The 13273-nt window shown below is 65.4% G+C and overlaps 1 protein-coding gene across 2 annotated transcripts in view; it reads right to left on the bottom strand.

Annotated features, from left to right (window-relative positions):
* Positions 1–2771, bottom strand: part of TMEM201 (transmembrane protein 201) — an 84195-nt gene extending 81424 nt beyond the window's left edge. The window contains exon 1 of one of the 2 annotated variants that reach the window (XR_010188716.1): positions 2586–2771. Coding sequence is in view for 1 of the 2 variants with exons in the window: in XM_063943829.1 (XP_063799899.1) it covers positions 2586–2677 (92 nt within the window). In the remaining variant the exon portion in view is untranslated. The remainder of the gene's footprint in view (positions 1–2585) is intronic. The other variant, XM_063943829.1, reaches the window with a different exon arrangement.
* Positions 2772–13273: the final 10502 nt, after the last annotated feature.

The raw sequence follows: 13273 nt of genomic DNA, 5'->3' as shown, positions 1-13273 counted from the left end.
CAGTCTGACCATATAACAGGAGGTGTGTGTCCCCCCCCCCCCCCAGCCACAGTCTGACAATAACACAGGAGGTGTTTCCCCCCCCCAGCCACAGTCTGACCATAACACAGGAGGTGTTTCTCCCCCCCCCCCCCCCCCCCGCCACAGTCTGACCATAACACAGGAGGTGTTTCCCCCCCCCCCCCGCCACAGTCTGACCATAACACAGGAGGTGTTTCCCCCGCCACAGTCTGACCATAACACAGGAGGTGTGTGTCCCCCGCCACAGTCTGACCATAACACAGGAGGTGTTTCCCCCCACCCCGCCACAGTCTGACCATAACACAGGAGGTGTTTCCCCCCACCCCGCCACAGTCTGACCATAACACAGGAGGTGTTTCCCCCCCCACCCCGCCACAGTCTGACCATAACACAGGAGGTGTTTCCCCCCCACCCCGCCACAGTCTGACCATAACACAGGAGGTGTTCCCCCGCCACAGTCTGACCATAACACAGGAGGTGTGTCCCCCCCGCCACAGTCTGACCATAACACAGGAGGTGTGTGTCCCCCCCGCCACAGTCTGACCATAACACAGGAGGTGTGTGTCCCCCCGCCACAGTCTGACCATAACACAGGAGGTGTGTGTCCCCCGCCACAGTCTGACCATAACACAGGAGGTGTGTGTCCCCCGCCACAGTCTGACCATAACACAGGAGGTGTTTCCCCCCACCCCGCCACAGTCTGACCATAACACAGGAGGTGTTTCCCCCCACCCCGCCACAGTCTGACCATAACACAGGAGGTGTTTCCCCCCCACCCCGCCACAGTCTGACCATAACACAGGAGGTGTTCCCCCGCCACAGTCTGACCATAACACAGGAGGTGTGTGTCCCCCGCCACAGTCTGACCATAACACAGGAGGTGTGTGTCCCCCCGCCACAGTCTGACCATAACACAGGAGGTGTGTGTCCCCCGCCACAGTCTGACCATAACACAGGAGGTGTGTGTCCCCCGCCACAGTCTGACCATAACACAGGAGGTGTGTGTCCCCCGCCACAGTCTGACCATAACACAGGAGGTGTCCCGTCCCCCCCCCCCCGCCACAGTCTGACCATAACACTGGAGGTGTTTCCCCCCCCCCCCCCCCCCCCCCCCCGCCACAGTCTGACCATAACACAGGAGGTGTGTCCCCCCCCGCCACAGTCTGACCATCACACAGGAGGTGTGTGTCCCCCCCGCCACAGTCTGACCATAACACAGGAGGTGTGTGTCCCCCCCGCCACAGTCTGACCATAACACAGGAGGTGTGTGTCCCCCCCGCCACAGTCTGACCATAACACAGGAGGTGTGTGTCCCCCCCGCCACAGTCTGACCATAACACAGGAGGTGTGTGTCCCCCGCCACAGTCTGACCATAACACAGGAGGTGTCCCGTCCCCCCCCCCGCCACAGTCTGACCATAACACTGGAGGTGTTTCCCCCCCCCCCCCCCCGCCACAGTCTGACCATAACACAGGAGGTGTGTCCCCCCCGCCACAGTCTGACCATAACACAGGAGGTGTGTCCCCCCCCGCCACAGTCTGACCATAACACAGGAGGTGTGTGTCCCCCCCGCCACAGTCTGACCATAACACAGGAGGTGTGTGTCCCCCCCGCCACAGTCTGACCATAACACAGGAGGTGTGTGTCCCCCCCGCCACAGTCTGACCATAACACAGGAGGTGTGTGTCCCCCCCGCCACAGTCTGACCATAACACAGGAGGAACCCCACACACACACACACACACATCTTTTGACCTTAACACAATCCTCCCCACCAAGGAGGCGGTGTGAGGGGTGACAGGAGCAAGTGTGCCGGGTGTGGGGCGACAGGAGCCGGTGGGTGTGAGGGGGGGCGACAGGAGCCGGTGGGTGTGAGGGGGGGGGCGACAGGAGCCGGTGGGTGTGAGGGGGGGGCGACAGGAGCCGGTGGGTGTGGGGGGGCGACAAGAGCCGGTGGGTGTGGGGGGGGGCGACAGGAGCCGGTGGGTGTGAGGGGGGGGGGGGGGGGGGGGGCGACAGGAGCCGGTGGGTGTGAGGGGTGTGTCAGGAGCCGGTGGGTGTGAGGGGTGTCAGGAGCCGGTGGGTGTGAGGGGTGTGTCAGGAGCCGGTGTGCCGGGTGTGAGGGGTGTGTCAGGAGCCGGTGTGCCGGGTGTGAGGGGTGTGTCAGGAGCCGGTGTGCCGGGGGTGACAGGAGCCGGTGTGCCGGGGGTGACAGGAGCCGGTGTGAGGAGCCGGTGTGAGGAGCCGGTGTGCCGGGGGTGACAGGAGCCGGTGTGAGGAGCCGGTGTGCCGGGGGTGACAGGAGCCGGTGTGAGGAGCCGGTGTGCCGGCGGTGACAGGAGCCCGGTGTGAGGGGGTGACAGGAGCCCGGTGTGAGGGGGTGACAGGAGCCCGGTGTGAGGGGGTGACAGGAGCCGGTGTGCCGGGTGTGAGGGGGTGACAGAAGCCGGTGTGCCGGGAGCTGGTGTTCGGGTGTCCGGAGATACGGGTGACAGGAGCACACCCCCCTCCCCTCTGGGTCACTCCCCCTCCCCCACCGTACAACAAAGTCCCCCCCCGCTCACCTCCTCAGCAGCTTGTAGACCAGCAGCCCGGTCAGCCCGGTGGTGGCGGCGGTGGCCAGGCCGGCCAGCGGCAGCAGGTTCCCGTCCTCCATGCGGCTCCGGGCAGCGGGATGGCGGGTGTCCTGTCCGCGGCGAGCACACGGCTTACTGTACGGAGACCGCCAGCCAATCACAGCGCCCGCACTTACCGCTCTGCCAATCACAGCGGCGGGGCGGGGTCACGGCTTGGCGCACACGTGGGCGTCTCTATCCTCTCCGGGGGCGTCAGTCGTGAAAGGCCGAGATCGTGCGCGAGCCCCGGGGGGAGGAGGAGGGGCTGAGTCACCGGTCCGATCGTGCCAGGGGGGAGGGGCTGAGTCACCGAGCGTGCCGGCCTGGTTCCGGGAGAGGGACCGAAAGCGGTATTTACCAACCGGTGTGCGGAGTCTCCGGCGTCCCTGTGACCGGGGTCGGGTGTTAGGGATGTGTCGGGCGTCCCTGTGACCGGGGTCGGATGTTGGGCGTCCCTGTGACCGGGGTCGGGTGTTGGGCGTCCCTGTGACCGGGGTCGGGTGTTGGGCGTCCCTGTGACCGGGGTCGGGTGTTAGGGCTCTGTCGGGCGTCCCTGTGACCGGGGTCGGGTGTTAGGGATGTGTCGGGCGTCCCTGTGGCCGGGGTCTGGTGTTGGGGACGTGTCGGGCGTCCCTGTGGCCGGGGTCTGGTGTTGGGCGTCCCTGTGACCGGGGTCGGGTGTTGGGCGTCCCTGTGACCGGGGTCGGGTGTTGGGCGTCCCTGTGACCGGGGTCGGGGTGTTAGGGCTCTGTCGGGCGTCCCTGTGACCGGGGTCGGGTGTTAGGGATGTGTCGGGCGTCCCTGTGGCCGGGGTCTGGTGTTGGGGACGTGTCGGGCGTCCCTGTGGCCGGGGTCTGGTGTTAGGGCTGTGTCCGGCGTCCCTGTGACAGGGGGTCTGGTGTTGGGGACGTGTCGGGCGTCCCTGTGACCGGGGTCGGGTGTTGGGGACGTGTCGGGGGGCGGGGGTCCCTGTGACCGGGGTCGGGTGTTGGGGCTGTGTCGGGCGTCCCTGTGACCGGGGTCGGGGGTCCCTGTGACCCGGGGTCGGGGGTTAGGGCTGTGTCCGGCGTCCCTGTGACCGGGGTCGGGTGTTAGGGCTGTGTCGGGGGTCCCTGTGACCGGGGTCGGTGTTAGGGCTGTGTCTGGCGTCCCTGTGACCGGGGTCGGGTGTTAAGGATGTGTCCGGGGTCCCTGTGTTCGGGGTCGGGTGTTAGGGATGTGTCGGGTGTCCCTGTGGCCGGGGTCAGGTGTTAGGGCTGTGTCGGGGGTCCCTGTGACCGGGGTCGGGTGTTAGGGCTGTGTCTGGCGTCCCTGTGACCGGGGTCGGGTGTTAAGGATGTGTCCGGGGGTCCCTGTGATCGGGGTCGGGTGTTAGGGATGTGTCGGGTGTCCCTGTGGCCGGGGTCTAGTGTTGGGGACGTGTCGGGCGTCCCTGTGACCGGGGTCAGGTGTTAGGGCTGTGTCGGGGGTCCCTGTGACCGGGGTCGGGTGTTAGGGCTGTGTCTGGCGTCCCTGTGACCGGGGTCGGGTGTTAAGGATGTGTCCGGGGTCCCTGTGACCGGGGTCGGGTGTTAGGGATGTGTCGGGTGTCCCTGTGGCCGGGGTCTAGTGTTGGGGACGTGTCGGGCGTCCCTGTGACCGGGGTCGGGTGTTAGGGCTGTGTCGGGCGTCCCTGTGACCTGGGTCGGGTGTTGGGGATGTGTCCGGGGTCCCTGTGATCGGGGTCGGGTGTTAGGGCTGTGTCCTGGCGTCCCTGTGACCGGGGTCGGGTGTTAAGGATGTGTCGGGGGTCCCTGTGATCGGGGTCGGGTGTTAGGGATGTGTCGGGTGTCCCTGTGGCCGGGGTCTAGTGTTGGGGACGTGTCGGGCGTCCCTGTGACCGGGGTCGGGTGTTGGGGCTGTGTCGGGCGTCCCTGTGACCGGGGTCGGGTGTTAGGGATGTGTCCGGCGTCTCTGTGACCGGGGTCGGGGGTCCCTGTGACCGGGGTCAAGTGTTAGGGATGTGTCGGGGGGTCAGGTGTTGGGGCTGTGTCGGGCGTCCCTGTGACCGGGGTCGGGTGTTAGGGATGTGTCAAGGGTCCCTGTGACCGGGGTCGGGTGTTAGGGCTGTGTCGGGCGTCCCTGTGACCGGGGTCGGGTGTTAGGGCTGTGTCGGGCGTCCCTGTGACCGGGGTCGGGTGTTGGGGATGTGTCCGGGGTCCCTGTGATCGGGGTCGGGTGTTAGGGATGTGTCGGGCGTCCCTGTGGCCGCGGTCTGGTGTTGGGGACGTGTCGGGCGTCCCTGTGACAGGGGTCTGGTGTTGGGGACGTGTCGGGCGTCCCTGTGACCGGGGTCGGGTGTTGGGGCTGTGTCGGGCGTCCCTGTGACCGGGGTCGGGTGTTAGGGATGTGTCCGGCGTCTCTGTGACCGGGGTCGGGGGTCTCTGTGACCGGGTCAAGTGTTAGGGATGTGTCGGGGGTCCCTGTGACCGGGGTCAGGTGTTGGGGCTGTGTCGGGCGTCCCTGTGACCGGGGTCGGGTGTTAGGGATGTCGGGTGTTAGGGCTGTGTCGGGCGTCCCTGTGACCGGGGTCAGGTGTTAGGGCTGTGTCGGGCGTCCCTGTGACCGGGGTCGGGTGTTAGGGATGTGTCGGGCGTCCCCGTGACCGGGGTCGGGTGTTAGGGCTGTGTCGGGCGTCCCTGTGACCGGGGTCGGGTGTTAGGGCTGTGTCGGGGGTCCCTGTGACCGGGGTCGGGTGTTAGGGCTGTGTCGGGCGTCCCTGTGACCGGGGTCGGGTGTTAGGGATGTGTCCGGCGTCCCTGTGACCGGGGTCGGGTGTTAGGGCTGTGTCGGGGGTCTCTGTGACCGGGTCAAGTGTTAGGGATGTGTCGGGGGTCCCTGTGACCGGGGTCAGGTGTTGGGGCTGTGTCGGGCGTCCCTGTGACCGGGGTCGGGTGTTAGGGATGTGTCGGGGGTCCCTGTGACGGGGTCGGGTGTTAGGGATGTGTCCGGCGTCCCTGTGACCGGGGTCGGGTGTTAGGGATGTGTCCGGCGTCCCTGTGACCGGGGTCGGGTGTTAGGGATGTGTCCGGCGTCCCTGTGACCGGGGTCGGGTGTTAGGGATGTGTCCGGCGTCCCTGTGACCGGGGTCGGGTGTTAGGGATGTGTCCGACGTCTCTGTGACCGGGGTCGGGGGTCCCTGTGACCGGGGTCGGGTGTTAGGGCTGTGTCCGGCGTCCCTGTGACCGGGGGTCGGGTATTGGGGCTGTGTCGGGGGTCCCTGTGACCGGGGTCGGGTGTTAGGGCTGTGTCGGGCGTCCCTGTGACCAGGGTCGGGTGTTAGGGATGTGTCCGGCGTCCCTGTGACCGGGGTTGGGTGTTAGGGCTGTGTCGGGGATCTCTGTGACCGGGTCAGGTGTTAGGGATGTGTCGGGGGTCCCTGTGACCGGGGTCAGGTGTTGGGGCTGTGTCGGGCGTCCCTGTGACCGGGGTTGGGTGTTAGGGCTGTGTCGGGGGTCCCTGTGACCGGGGTCGGGTGTTAGGGCTGTGTCGGGCGTCCCTGTGACCGGGGTCGGGTGTTAGGGCTGTGTAGGGGGTCCCTGTGACCGGGGTCGGGTGTTAGGGCTGTGTCGGGCGTCCCTGTGACCGGGTCGGGTGTTAGGGATGTGTCCGGCGTCCCTGTGACCGGGTGTTAGGGATGTGTCCGGCGTCCCTGTGACCGGGGTCGGGTGTTAGGGCTGTGTCGGGGGTCTCTGTGACCGGGTCAAGTGCTAGGGATGTGTCGGGGGTCCCTGTGACCGGGGTCAGGTGTTGGGGCTGTGTCGGGCGTCCCTGTGACCGGGGTCGGGTGCTAGGGATGTGTCGGGGGTCCCTGTGACCGGGGTCGGGTGTTAGGGATGTGTCCGGCGTCCCTGTGACCGGGGTCGGGTGTTAGGGATGTGTCCGGCGTCCCTGTGACCGGGGTCGGGTGTTAGGGATGTGTCCGGCGTCTCTGTGACCGGGGTCGGGGGTCCCTGTGACCGGGGTCGGGTGTTAGGGCTGTGTCGGGCGTCCCTGTGACCGGGTCGGGTGTTAGGGATGTGTCCGGCGTCTCTGTGACCGGGGTCAGGTGTTGGAGCTGTGTCGGGCGTCCCTGTGACCGGGGTCGGGTGTTAGGGATGTGTCGGGGGTCCCTGTGACCGGGGTCGGGTGTTAGGGATGTGTCCGGCGTCCCTGTGACCGGGGTCGGGTGTTAGGGATGTGTCCGGCGTCCGTGTGACCGGGGTCGGGTGTTAGGGATGTGTCCGGCGTCCCTGTGACCGGGGTCGGGTGTTAGGGATGTGTCCGACGTCTCTGTGACCGGGGTCGGGGGTCCCTGTGACCGGGGTCGGGTGTTAGGGCTGTGTCCGGCGTCCCTGTGACCGGGGGTCGGGTATTGGGGCTGTGTCAGGGGTCCCTGTGACCGGGGTCGGGTGTTAGGGCTGTGTTGGGCGTCCCTGTGACCGGGGTCGGGTGTTAGGGATGTGTCCGGAGTCCCTGTGACCGGGGTCGGGTGTTAGGGCTGTGTCGGGGGTCTCTGTGACCGGGTCAGGTGTTAGGGATGTGTCGGGGGTCCCTGTGACCGGGGTCGGGTGTTGGGGCTGTGTCGGGCGTCCCTGTGACCGGGGTTGGGTGTTAGGGCTGTGTCGGGGGTCCCTGTGACCGGGGTCGGGTGTTAGGGCTGTGTCGGGCGTCCCTGTGACCGGGGTCGGGTGTTAGGGCTGTGTAGGGGGTCCCTGTGACCGGGGTCGGGTGTTAGGGCTGTGTCGGGCGTCCCTGTGACCGGGTCGGGTGTTAGGGATGTGTCCGGCGTCCCTGTGACCGGGGTCGGGTGTTAGGGATGTGTCCGGCGTCCCTGTGACCGGGGTCGGGTGTTAGGGCTGTGTCGGGGGTCTCTGTGACCGGGTCAAGTGCTAGGGATGTGTCGGGGGTCCCTGTGACCGGGGTCAGGTGTTGGGGCTGTGTCGAGCTTCCCTGTGACCGGGGTCGGGTGTTAGGGATGTGTCGGGGGTCCCTGTGACCGGGGTCGGGAGTTAGGGATGTGTCCGGTGTCCCTGTGACCGGGGTCGGGTGTTAGGGATGTGTCCGGCGTCCCTGTGACCGGGGTCGGGTGTTAGGGATGTGTCCGGCGTCTCTGTGACCGGGGTCGGGGGTCCCTGTGACCGGGGTCGGGTGTTAGGGCTGTGTCGGGCGTCCCTGTGACCGGGTCGGGTGTTAGGGATGTGTCCGGCGTCTCTGTGACCGGGGTCAGGTGTTGGAGCTGTGTCGGGCGTCCCTGTGACCGGGGTCGGGTGTTAGGGATGTGTCGGGGGTCCCTGTGACCGGGGTCGGGTGTTAGGGATGTGTCCGGCGTCCCTGTGACCGGGGTCGGGTGTTAGGGATGTGTCCGGCGTCCGTGTGACCGGGGTCGGGTGTTAGGGATGTGTCCGGCGTCCCTGTGACCGGGGTCGGGTGTTAGGGATGTGTCCGACGTCTCTGTGACCGGGGTCGGGGGTCCCTGTGACCGGGGTCGGGTGTTAGGGCTGTGTCCGGCGTCCCTGTGACCGGGGGTCGGGTATTGGGGCTGTGTCAGGGGTCCCTGTGACCGGGGTCGGGGCTGTGTTGGGCGTCCCTGTGACCGGGGTCGGGTGTTAGGGATGTGTCCGGCGTCCCTGTGACCGGGGTCGGGTGTTAGGGCTGTGTCGGGGGTCTCTGTGACCGGGTCAGGTGTTAGGGATGTGTCGGGGGTCCCTGTGACCGGGGTCGGGTGTTGGGGCTGTGTCGGGCGTCCCTGTGACCGGGGTTGGGTGTTAGGGCTGTGTCGGGGGTCCCTGTGACCGGGGTCGGGTGTTAGGGCTGTGTCGGGCGTCCCTGTGACCGGGGTCGGGTGTTAGGGCTGTGTAGGGGGTCCCTGTGACCGGGGTCGGGTGTTAGGGCTGTGTCGGGCGTCCCTGTGACCGGGTCGGGTGTTAGGGATGTGTCCGGCGTCCCTGTGACCGGGGTCGGGTGTTAGGGATGTGTCCGGCGTCCCTGTGACCGGGGTCGGGTGTTAGGGCTGTGTCGGGGGTCTCTGTGACCGGGTCAAGTGCTAGGGATGTGTCGGGGGTCCCTGTGACCGGGGTCAGGTGTTGGGGCTGTGTCGAGCTTCCCTGTGACCGGTGTCGGGTGTTAGGGATGTGTCGGGGGGTCCCTGTGACCGGGGTCGGGAGTTAGGGATGTGTCCGGTGTCCCTGTGACCGGGGTCGGGTGTTAGGGATGTGTCCGGCGTCCCTGTGACCGGGGTCGGGTGTTAGGGATGTGTCCGGCGTCTCTGTGACCGGGGTCGGGGGTCCCTGTGACCGGGGTCGGGTGTTAGGGCTGTGTCCGGCGTCCCTGTGACCGGGGGTTGGGTATTGGGGCTGTGTCGGGCATCCCTGTGACCGGGGTCGGGTGTTAGGGCTGTGTCGGGGGTCCCTGTGACCGGGGTCGGGTGTTAGGGCTGTGTCGGGCGTCCCTGTGACCGGGGTCGGGTGTTAGGGATGTGTCCGGCGTCCCTGTGACCGGGGTCGGGTGTTAGGGCTGTGTCGGGGGTCTCTGTGACCTGGTCATGTGTTAGGGATGTGTCGGGCGTCCCTGTGACCGGGGTCGGGTGTTAGGGATGTGTCGGGGGTCCCTGTGACCGGGGTCGGGTGTTAGGGATGTGACCGGGGTCGGGTGTTAGGGATGTGTCCGGCGTCCCTGTGACCGGGGTCGGGTGTTAGGGATGTGTTGGTAGTCCCTGTGACCGGGGTCGGGTGTTAGGGCTGTGTCGGGGGTCCCTGTGACCGGGGTCGGGTGTTAGGGCTGTGTCGGGCGTCCCTGTGACCGGGGTCGGGTGTTAGGGATGTGTCCGGCGTCCCTGTGACCGGGGTCGGGTGTTAGGGCTGTGTCGGGGGTCTCTGTGACCTGGTCATGTGTTAGGGATGTGTCGGGCGTCCCTGTGACCGGGGTCGGGTGTTAGGGATGTGTCGGGGGTCCCTGTGACCAGGGTCGGGTGTTAGGGATCTGTCGGGTGTTAGGGATCTGTCGGGGGTCCCTGTGACTGGGGTCGGGTGTTAGGGATCTGTCGGGGGTCCCTGTGACCGGGGTCAGGATGTGTCCAGCGTCCCTGTGACCGGGGTTGGGTGTTGGGGCTGTGTCGGGGGGTCCCTGTGACCGGGGTCAGGTGTTAGGACTGTGAGCGGGGGCCGTAATTGGGGCTGTGCCCGGGCTCAGGTGTTGGGGCTGTGAGCGGGGTCAGGTGTTGGGGCTGTGAGCGGGGTCAGGTGCTGGGGCTGTGAGCGGGGTCAGGTGCTGGGGCTGTTAGCGGGGTCAGGTGTTGGGGGTGTGAGCGGGGTCAGGTGTTGGGGGTGTGAGCGGGGTCAGGTGTTGGGGGTGTGAGCGGGGTCAGGTGTTGGGGGTGTGACCGGGGTCAGGTGTTGGGGGTGTGACCGGGGTCAGGTGTTGGGGCTGTGAGCGGGGGCAGTAATTGAGGCTGTGAGCGGGGTCAGGTGTTGGGGCTGTGAGCGGGGTCAGGTGTTGGGGCTGTGAGCGGGGTCAGGTGTTGGGGCTGTGCCTGGGGTCAGGTGTTGGGGGTGTGAGCGGGGTCAGGTGTTGGGGCTGTGACCGGGGTCAGGTGTTGGGGCTGTGAGCGGGGGCAGTAATTGAGGCTGTGAGCGGGGTCAGGTGTTGGGGCTGTGAGCGGGGTCAGGTGTTGGGGCTGTGAGCGGGGTCAGGTGTTGGGGCTGTGAGCGGGGTCAGGTGTTGGGGCTGTGCCTGGGGTCAGGTGTTGGGGGTGTGAGCGGGGTCAGGTGTTGGGGCTGTGAGCGGGGTCAGGTGTTGGGGCTGTGAGCGGGGTCAGGTGTTGGGGCTGTGAGCGGGGTCAGGTGTTGGGGCTGTGCCTGGGGTCAGGTGTTGGGGGTGTGACGGGGTCAGGTGTTGGGGCTGTGAGCGGGGTCAGGTGTTGGGGGTGTGACGGGGGCAGTTAGCATACAGTATATGACGTTTCTATGTCCTCCCTGCTGTAACGTTGCTGTGTTTCCATAGCTCCCCATAGCCATGAAAAACCACAAAAATGATATAAAGGGGCCGATTGAATTGTGGTGTGCGCCACCTGCTGGCCGTCTGAAGGAATGGGCGTCTATTGGAGCTATTTCATTGTTGGTTCCATAGACACCTATTATCCGCGGCAGTGACATTTTATCTCGCAACCCCGGAGCAGAGGTGCGAGAAATATGTTAATAGTCCGTAGTTTGGGTGCTCAAAGCCGGATTTTAGATACCCATTCAGGCTTTTAAGATGGGTGTAGGCGCTTTGCTGCAGGGGGATTAGGATTCCTTCACTGCGGCGCACCTTTTGGCATTAACAGTTAGGATGCCATTTTCCCGGTGCCAAGTATCAGGTGTACTGGTGCTCTAGTGTTACTTCTCCCTCTGATTCCTAACCCAACTTGTATTCTCACTCTGCCCCTCTGCTGTGACCCCCATCCTATGCCGGTACCCTCGTTCTGCCCCTCTGCTGTGACCCCCTCCTATGCCAGTACCCTCGTTCTGCCCCTCTGCTGTGACCCCCATCCTATGCCAGTACCCTCGTTCTGCCCCTCTGCTGTGACCCCCATCCTATGCCGGTACCCTCGTTCTGCCCCTCTGCTGTGTGACCCCCTCCTATGCCTGTTCCCTCGTTCTGCCCCTCTGCCTGTGACCCCATCCTTTGCCAGTACCCTCGTTCTGCCCCTCTGCTGTGACCCCCTCCTATGCCAGTACCCTCGTTCTGCCCCTCTGCTGTGTGACCCCCATCCTATGCCGGTACCCTCGTTCTGCCCCTCTGCTGTGACCCCCATCCTATGCCTGTTCCCTCGTTCTGCCCCTCTGCTGTGTGACCCCCTCCTATGCCTGTTCCCTCGTTCTGCCCCTCTGCCTGTGACCCCATCCTTTGCCAGTACCCTCGTTCTGCCTCTCTGCTTGTGACCCCCATCCTATGCCAGTACCCTCGTTCTGCCCCTCTGCTGTGACCCCCATCCTATGCCTGTTCCCTCGTTCTGCCCCTCTGCCTGTGACCCCATCCTTTGCCAGTACCCTCGTTCTGCCTCTCTGCTTGTGACCCCCATCCTATGCCAGTACCCTCGTTCTGCCTCTCTGCTTGTGACCCCCATCCTATGCCAGTACCCTCGTTCTGCCTCTCTGCTGTGACCCCCTCCTATGCCAGTACCCTCGTTCTGCCCCTCTGCTGTGTGACCCCCATCCTCTGCCAGTACCCTCGTTCTGCCCCTCTGCTGTGACCCCCATCCTCTGCCAGTACCCTCGTTCTGCCCCTCTGCTGTGTGACCCCCATCCTATGCCGGTACCCTCGTTCTGCCCCTCTGCTGTGACCCCCATCCTCTCCCAGTACCTTCGTTCTGCCCCTCTGCCTGTGACCCCATCCTTTGCCAGTACCCTCGTTCTGCCTCTCTGCTTGTGACCCCCATCCTATGCCAGTACCCTCGTTCTGCCCCTCTGCTGTGTGACCCCCATCCTCTGCCAGTACCCTCGTTCTGCCCCTCTGCTGTGACCCCCATCCTATGCCAGTACCCTCGTTCTGCCCCTCTGCTGTGACCCCCATCCTCTCCCAGTACCTTCGTTCTGCCCCTCTGCCTGTGACCCCATCCTTTGCCAGTACCCTCGTTCTGCCTCTCTGCTTGTGACCCCCATCCTATGCCAGTACCCTCGTTCTGCCCCTCTGCTGTGACCCCCATCCTCTCCCAGTACCTTCGTTCTGCCCCTCTGCCTGTGACCCCATCCTCTGCCAGTACCCTCGTTCTGCCCCTCTGCTGTGACCCCCATCCTATGCCAGTACCCTCGTTCTGCCCCTCTGCTGTGACCCCCATCCTCTCCCAGTACCTTCGTTCTGCCCCTCTGCCTGTGACCCCATCCTTTGCCAGTACCCTCGTTCTGCCTCTCTGCTTGTGACCCCCATCCTATGCCGGTACCCTCGTTCTGCCCCTCTACCTGTGACCCCCATCCTCTGCCTGTACCTTCGTTCTGCCCCTCTGCCTGTGACCCCCATCCTCTGCCAGTACCTTCGTTCTGCCCCTCTGCCTGTGACTCCCATCCTATGTCAGTACCTTCGTTGTGCCCCTCTGCCTGTGACCCCCATCCTATGCCTGTTCCCTCGTTCTGCCCCTCTGCCTGTGACCCCCATCCTCTCCCAGTACCCTCGTTCTGCCCCTCTGCCTGTGACCCCCATCCTATGCCTGTTCCCTCGTTCTGCCCCTCTGCCTGTGACCCCCATCCTCTCCCAGTACCCTCATTCTGCCCCTCTGCCTGTGACCCCCATCCTCTGCCAGTACCCTCGTTCTGCCCCTCTGCCTGTGACCCCCATCCTCTGCCAGTACCCTCGTTCTGCCCCTCTGCTGTGTGACTCCCATCCTATGCCAGTACCCTCGTTCTGCCCCTCTGCTGTGTGACCCCCATCCTATGCCAGTACCCTCGTTCTGCCCCTCTGCTGTGTGACCCCCATCCTATGCCAGTACCCTCGTTCTGCCCCTCTGCTGTGTGACTCCCATCCTATGCCAGTACCCTCGTTCTGCCCCTCTGCTGTGTGACCCCCATCCTCTGCCAGTACCCTCGTTCTGCCCCTCTGCTGTGTGACCCCCATCCTATGCCAGTACCCTCGTTCTGCCCCTCTGC

This window comes from Pseudophryne corroboree, chromosome 10 (assembly GCF_028390025.1).
Source record: "Pseudophryne corroboree isolate aPseCor3 chromosome 10, aPseCor3.hap2, whole genome shotgun sequence".
NCBI lineage: Eukaryota > Metazoa > Chordata > Amphibia > Anura > Myobatrachidae > Pseudophryne > Pseudophryne corroboree.
Note: the sequence above shows the minus strand (reverse complement) of the source record. Positions and strands in the feature narration are given on the sequence as shown.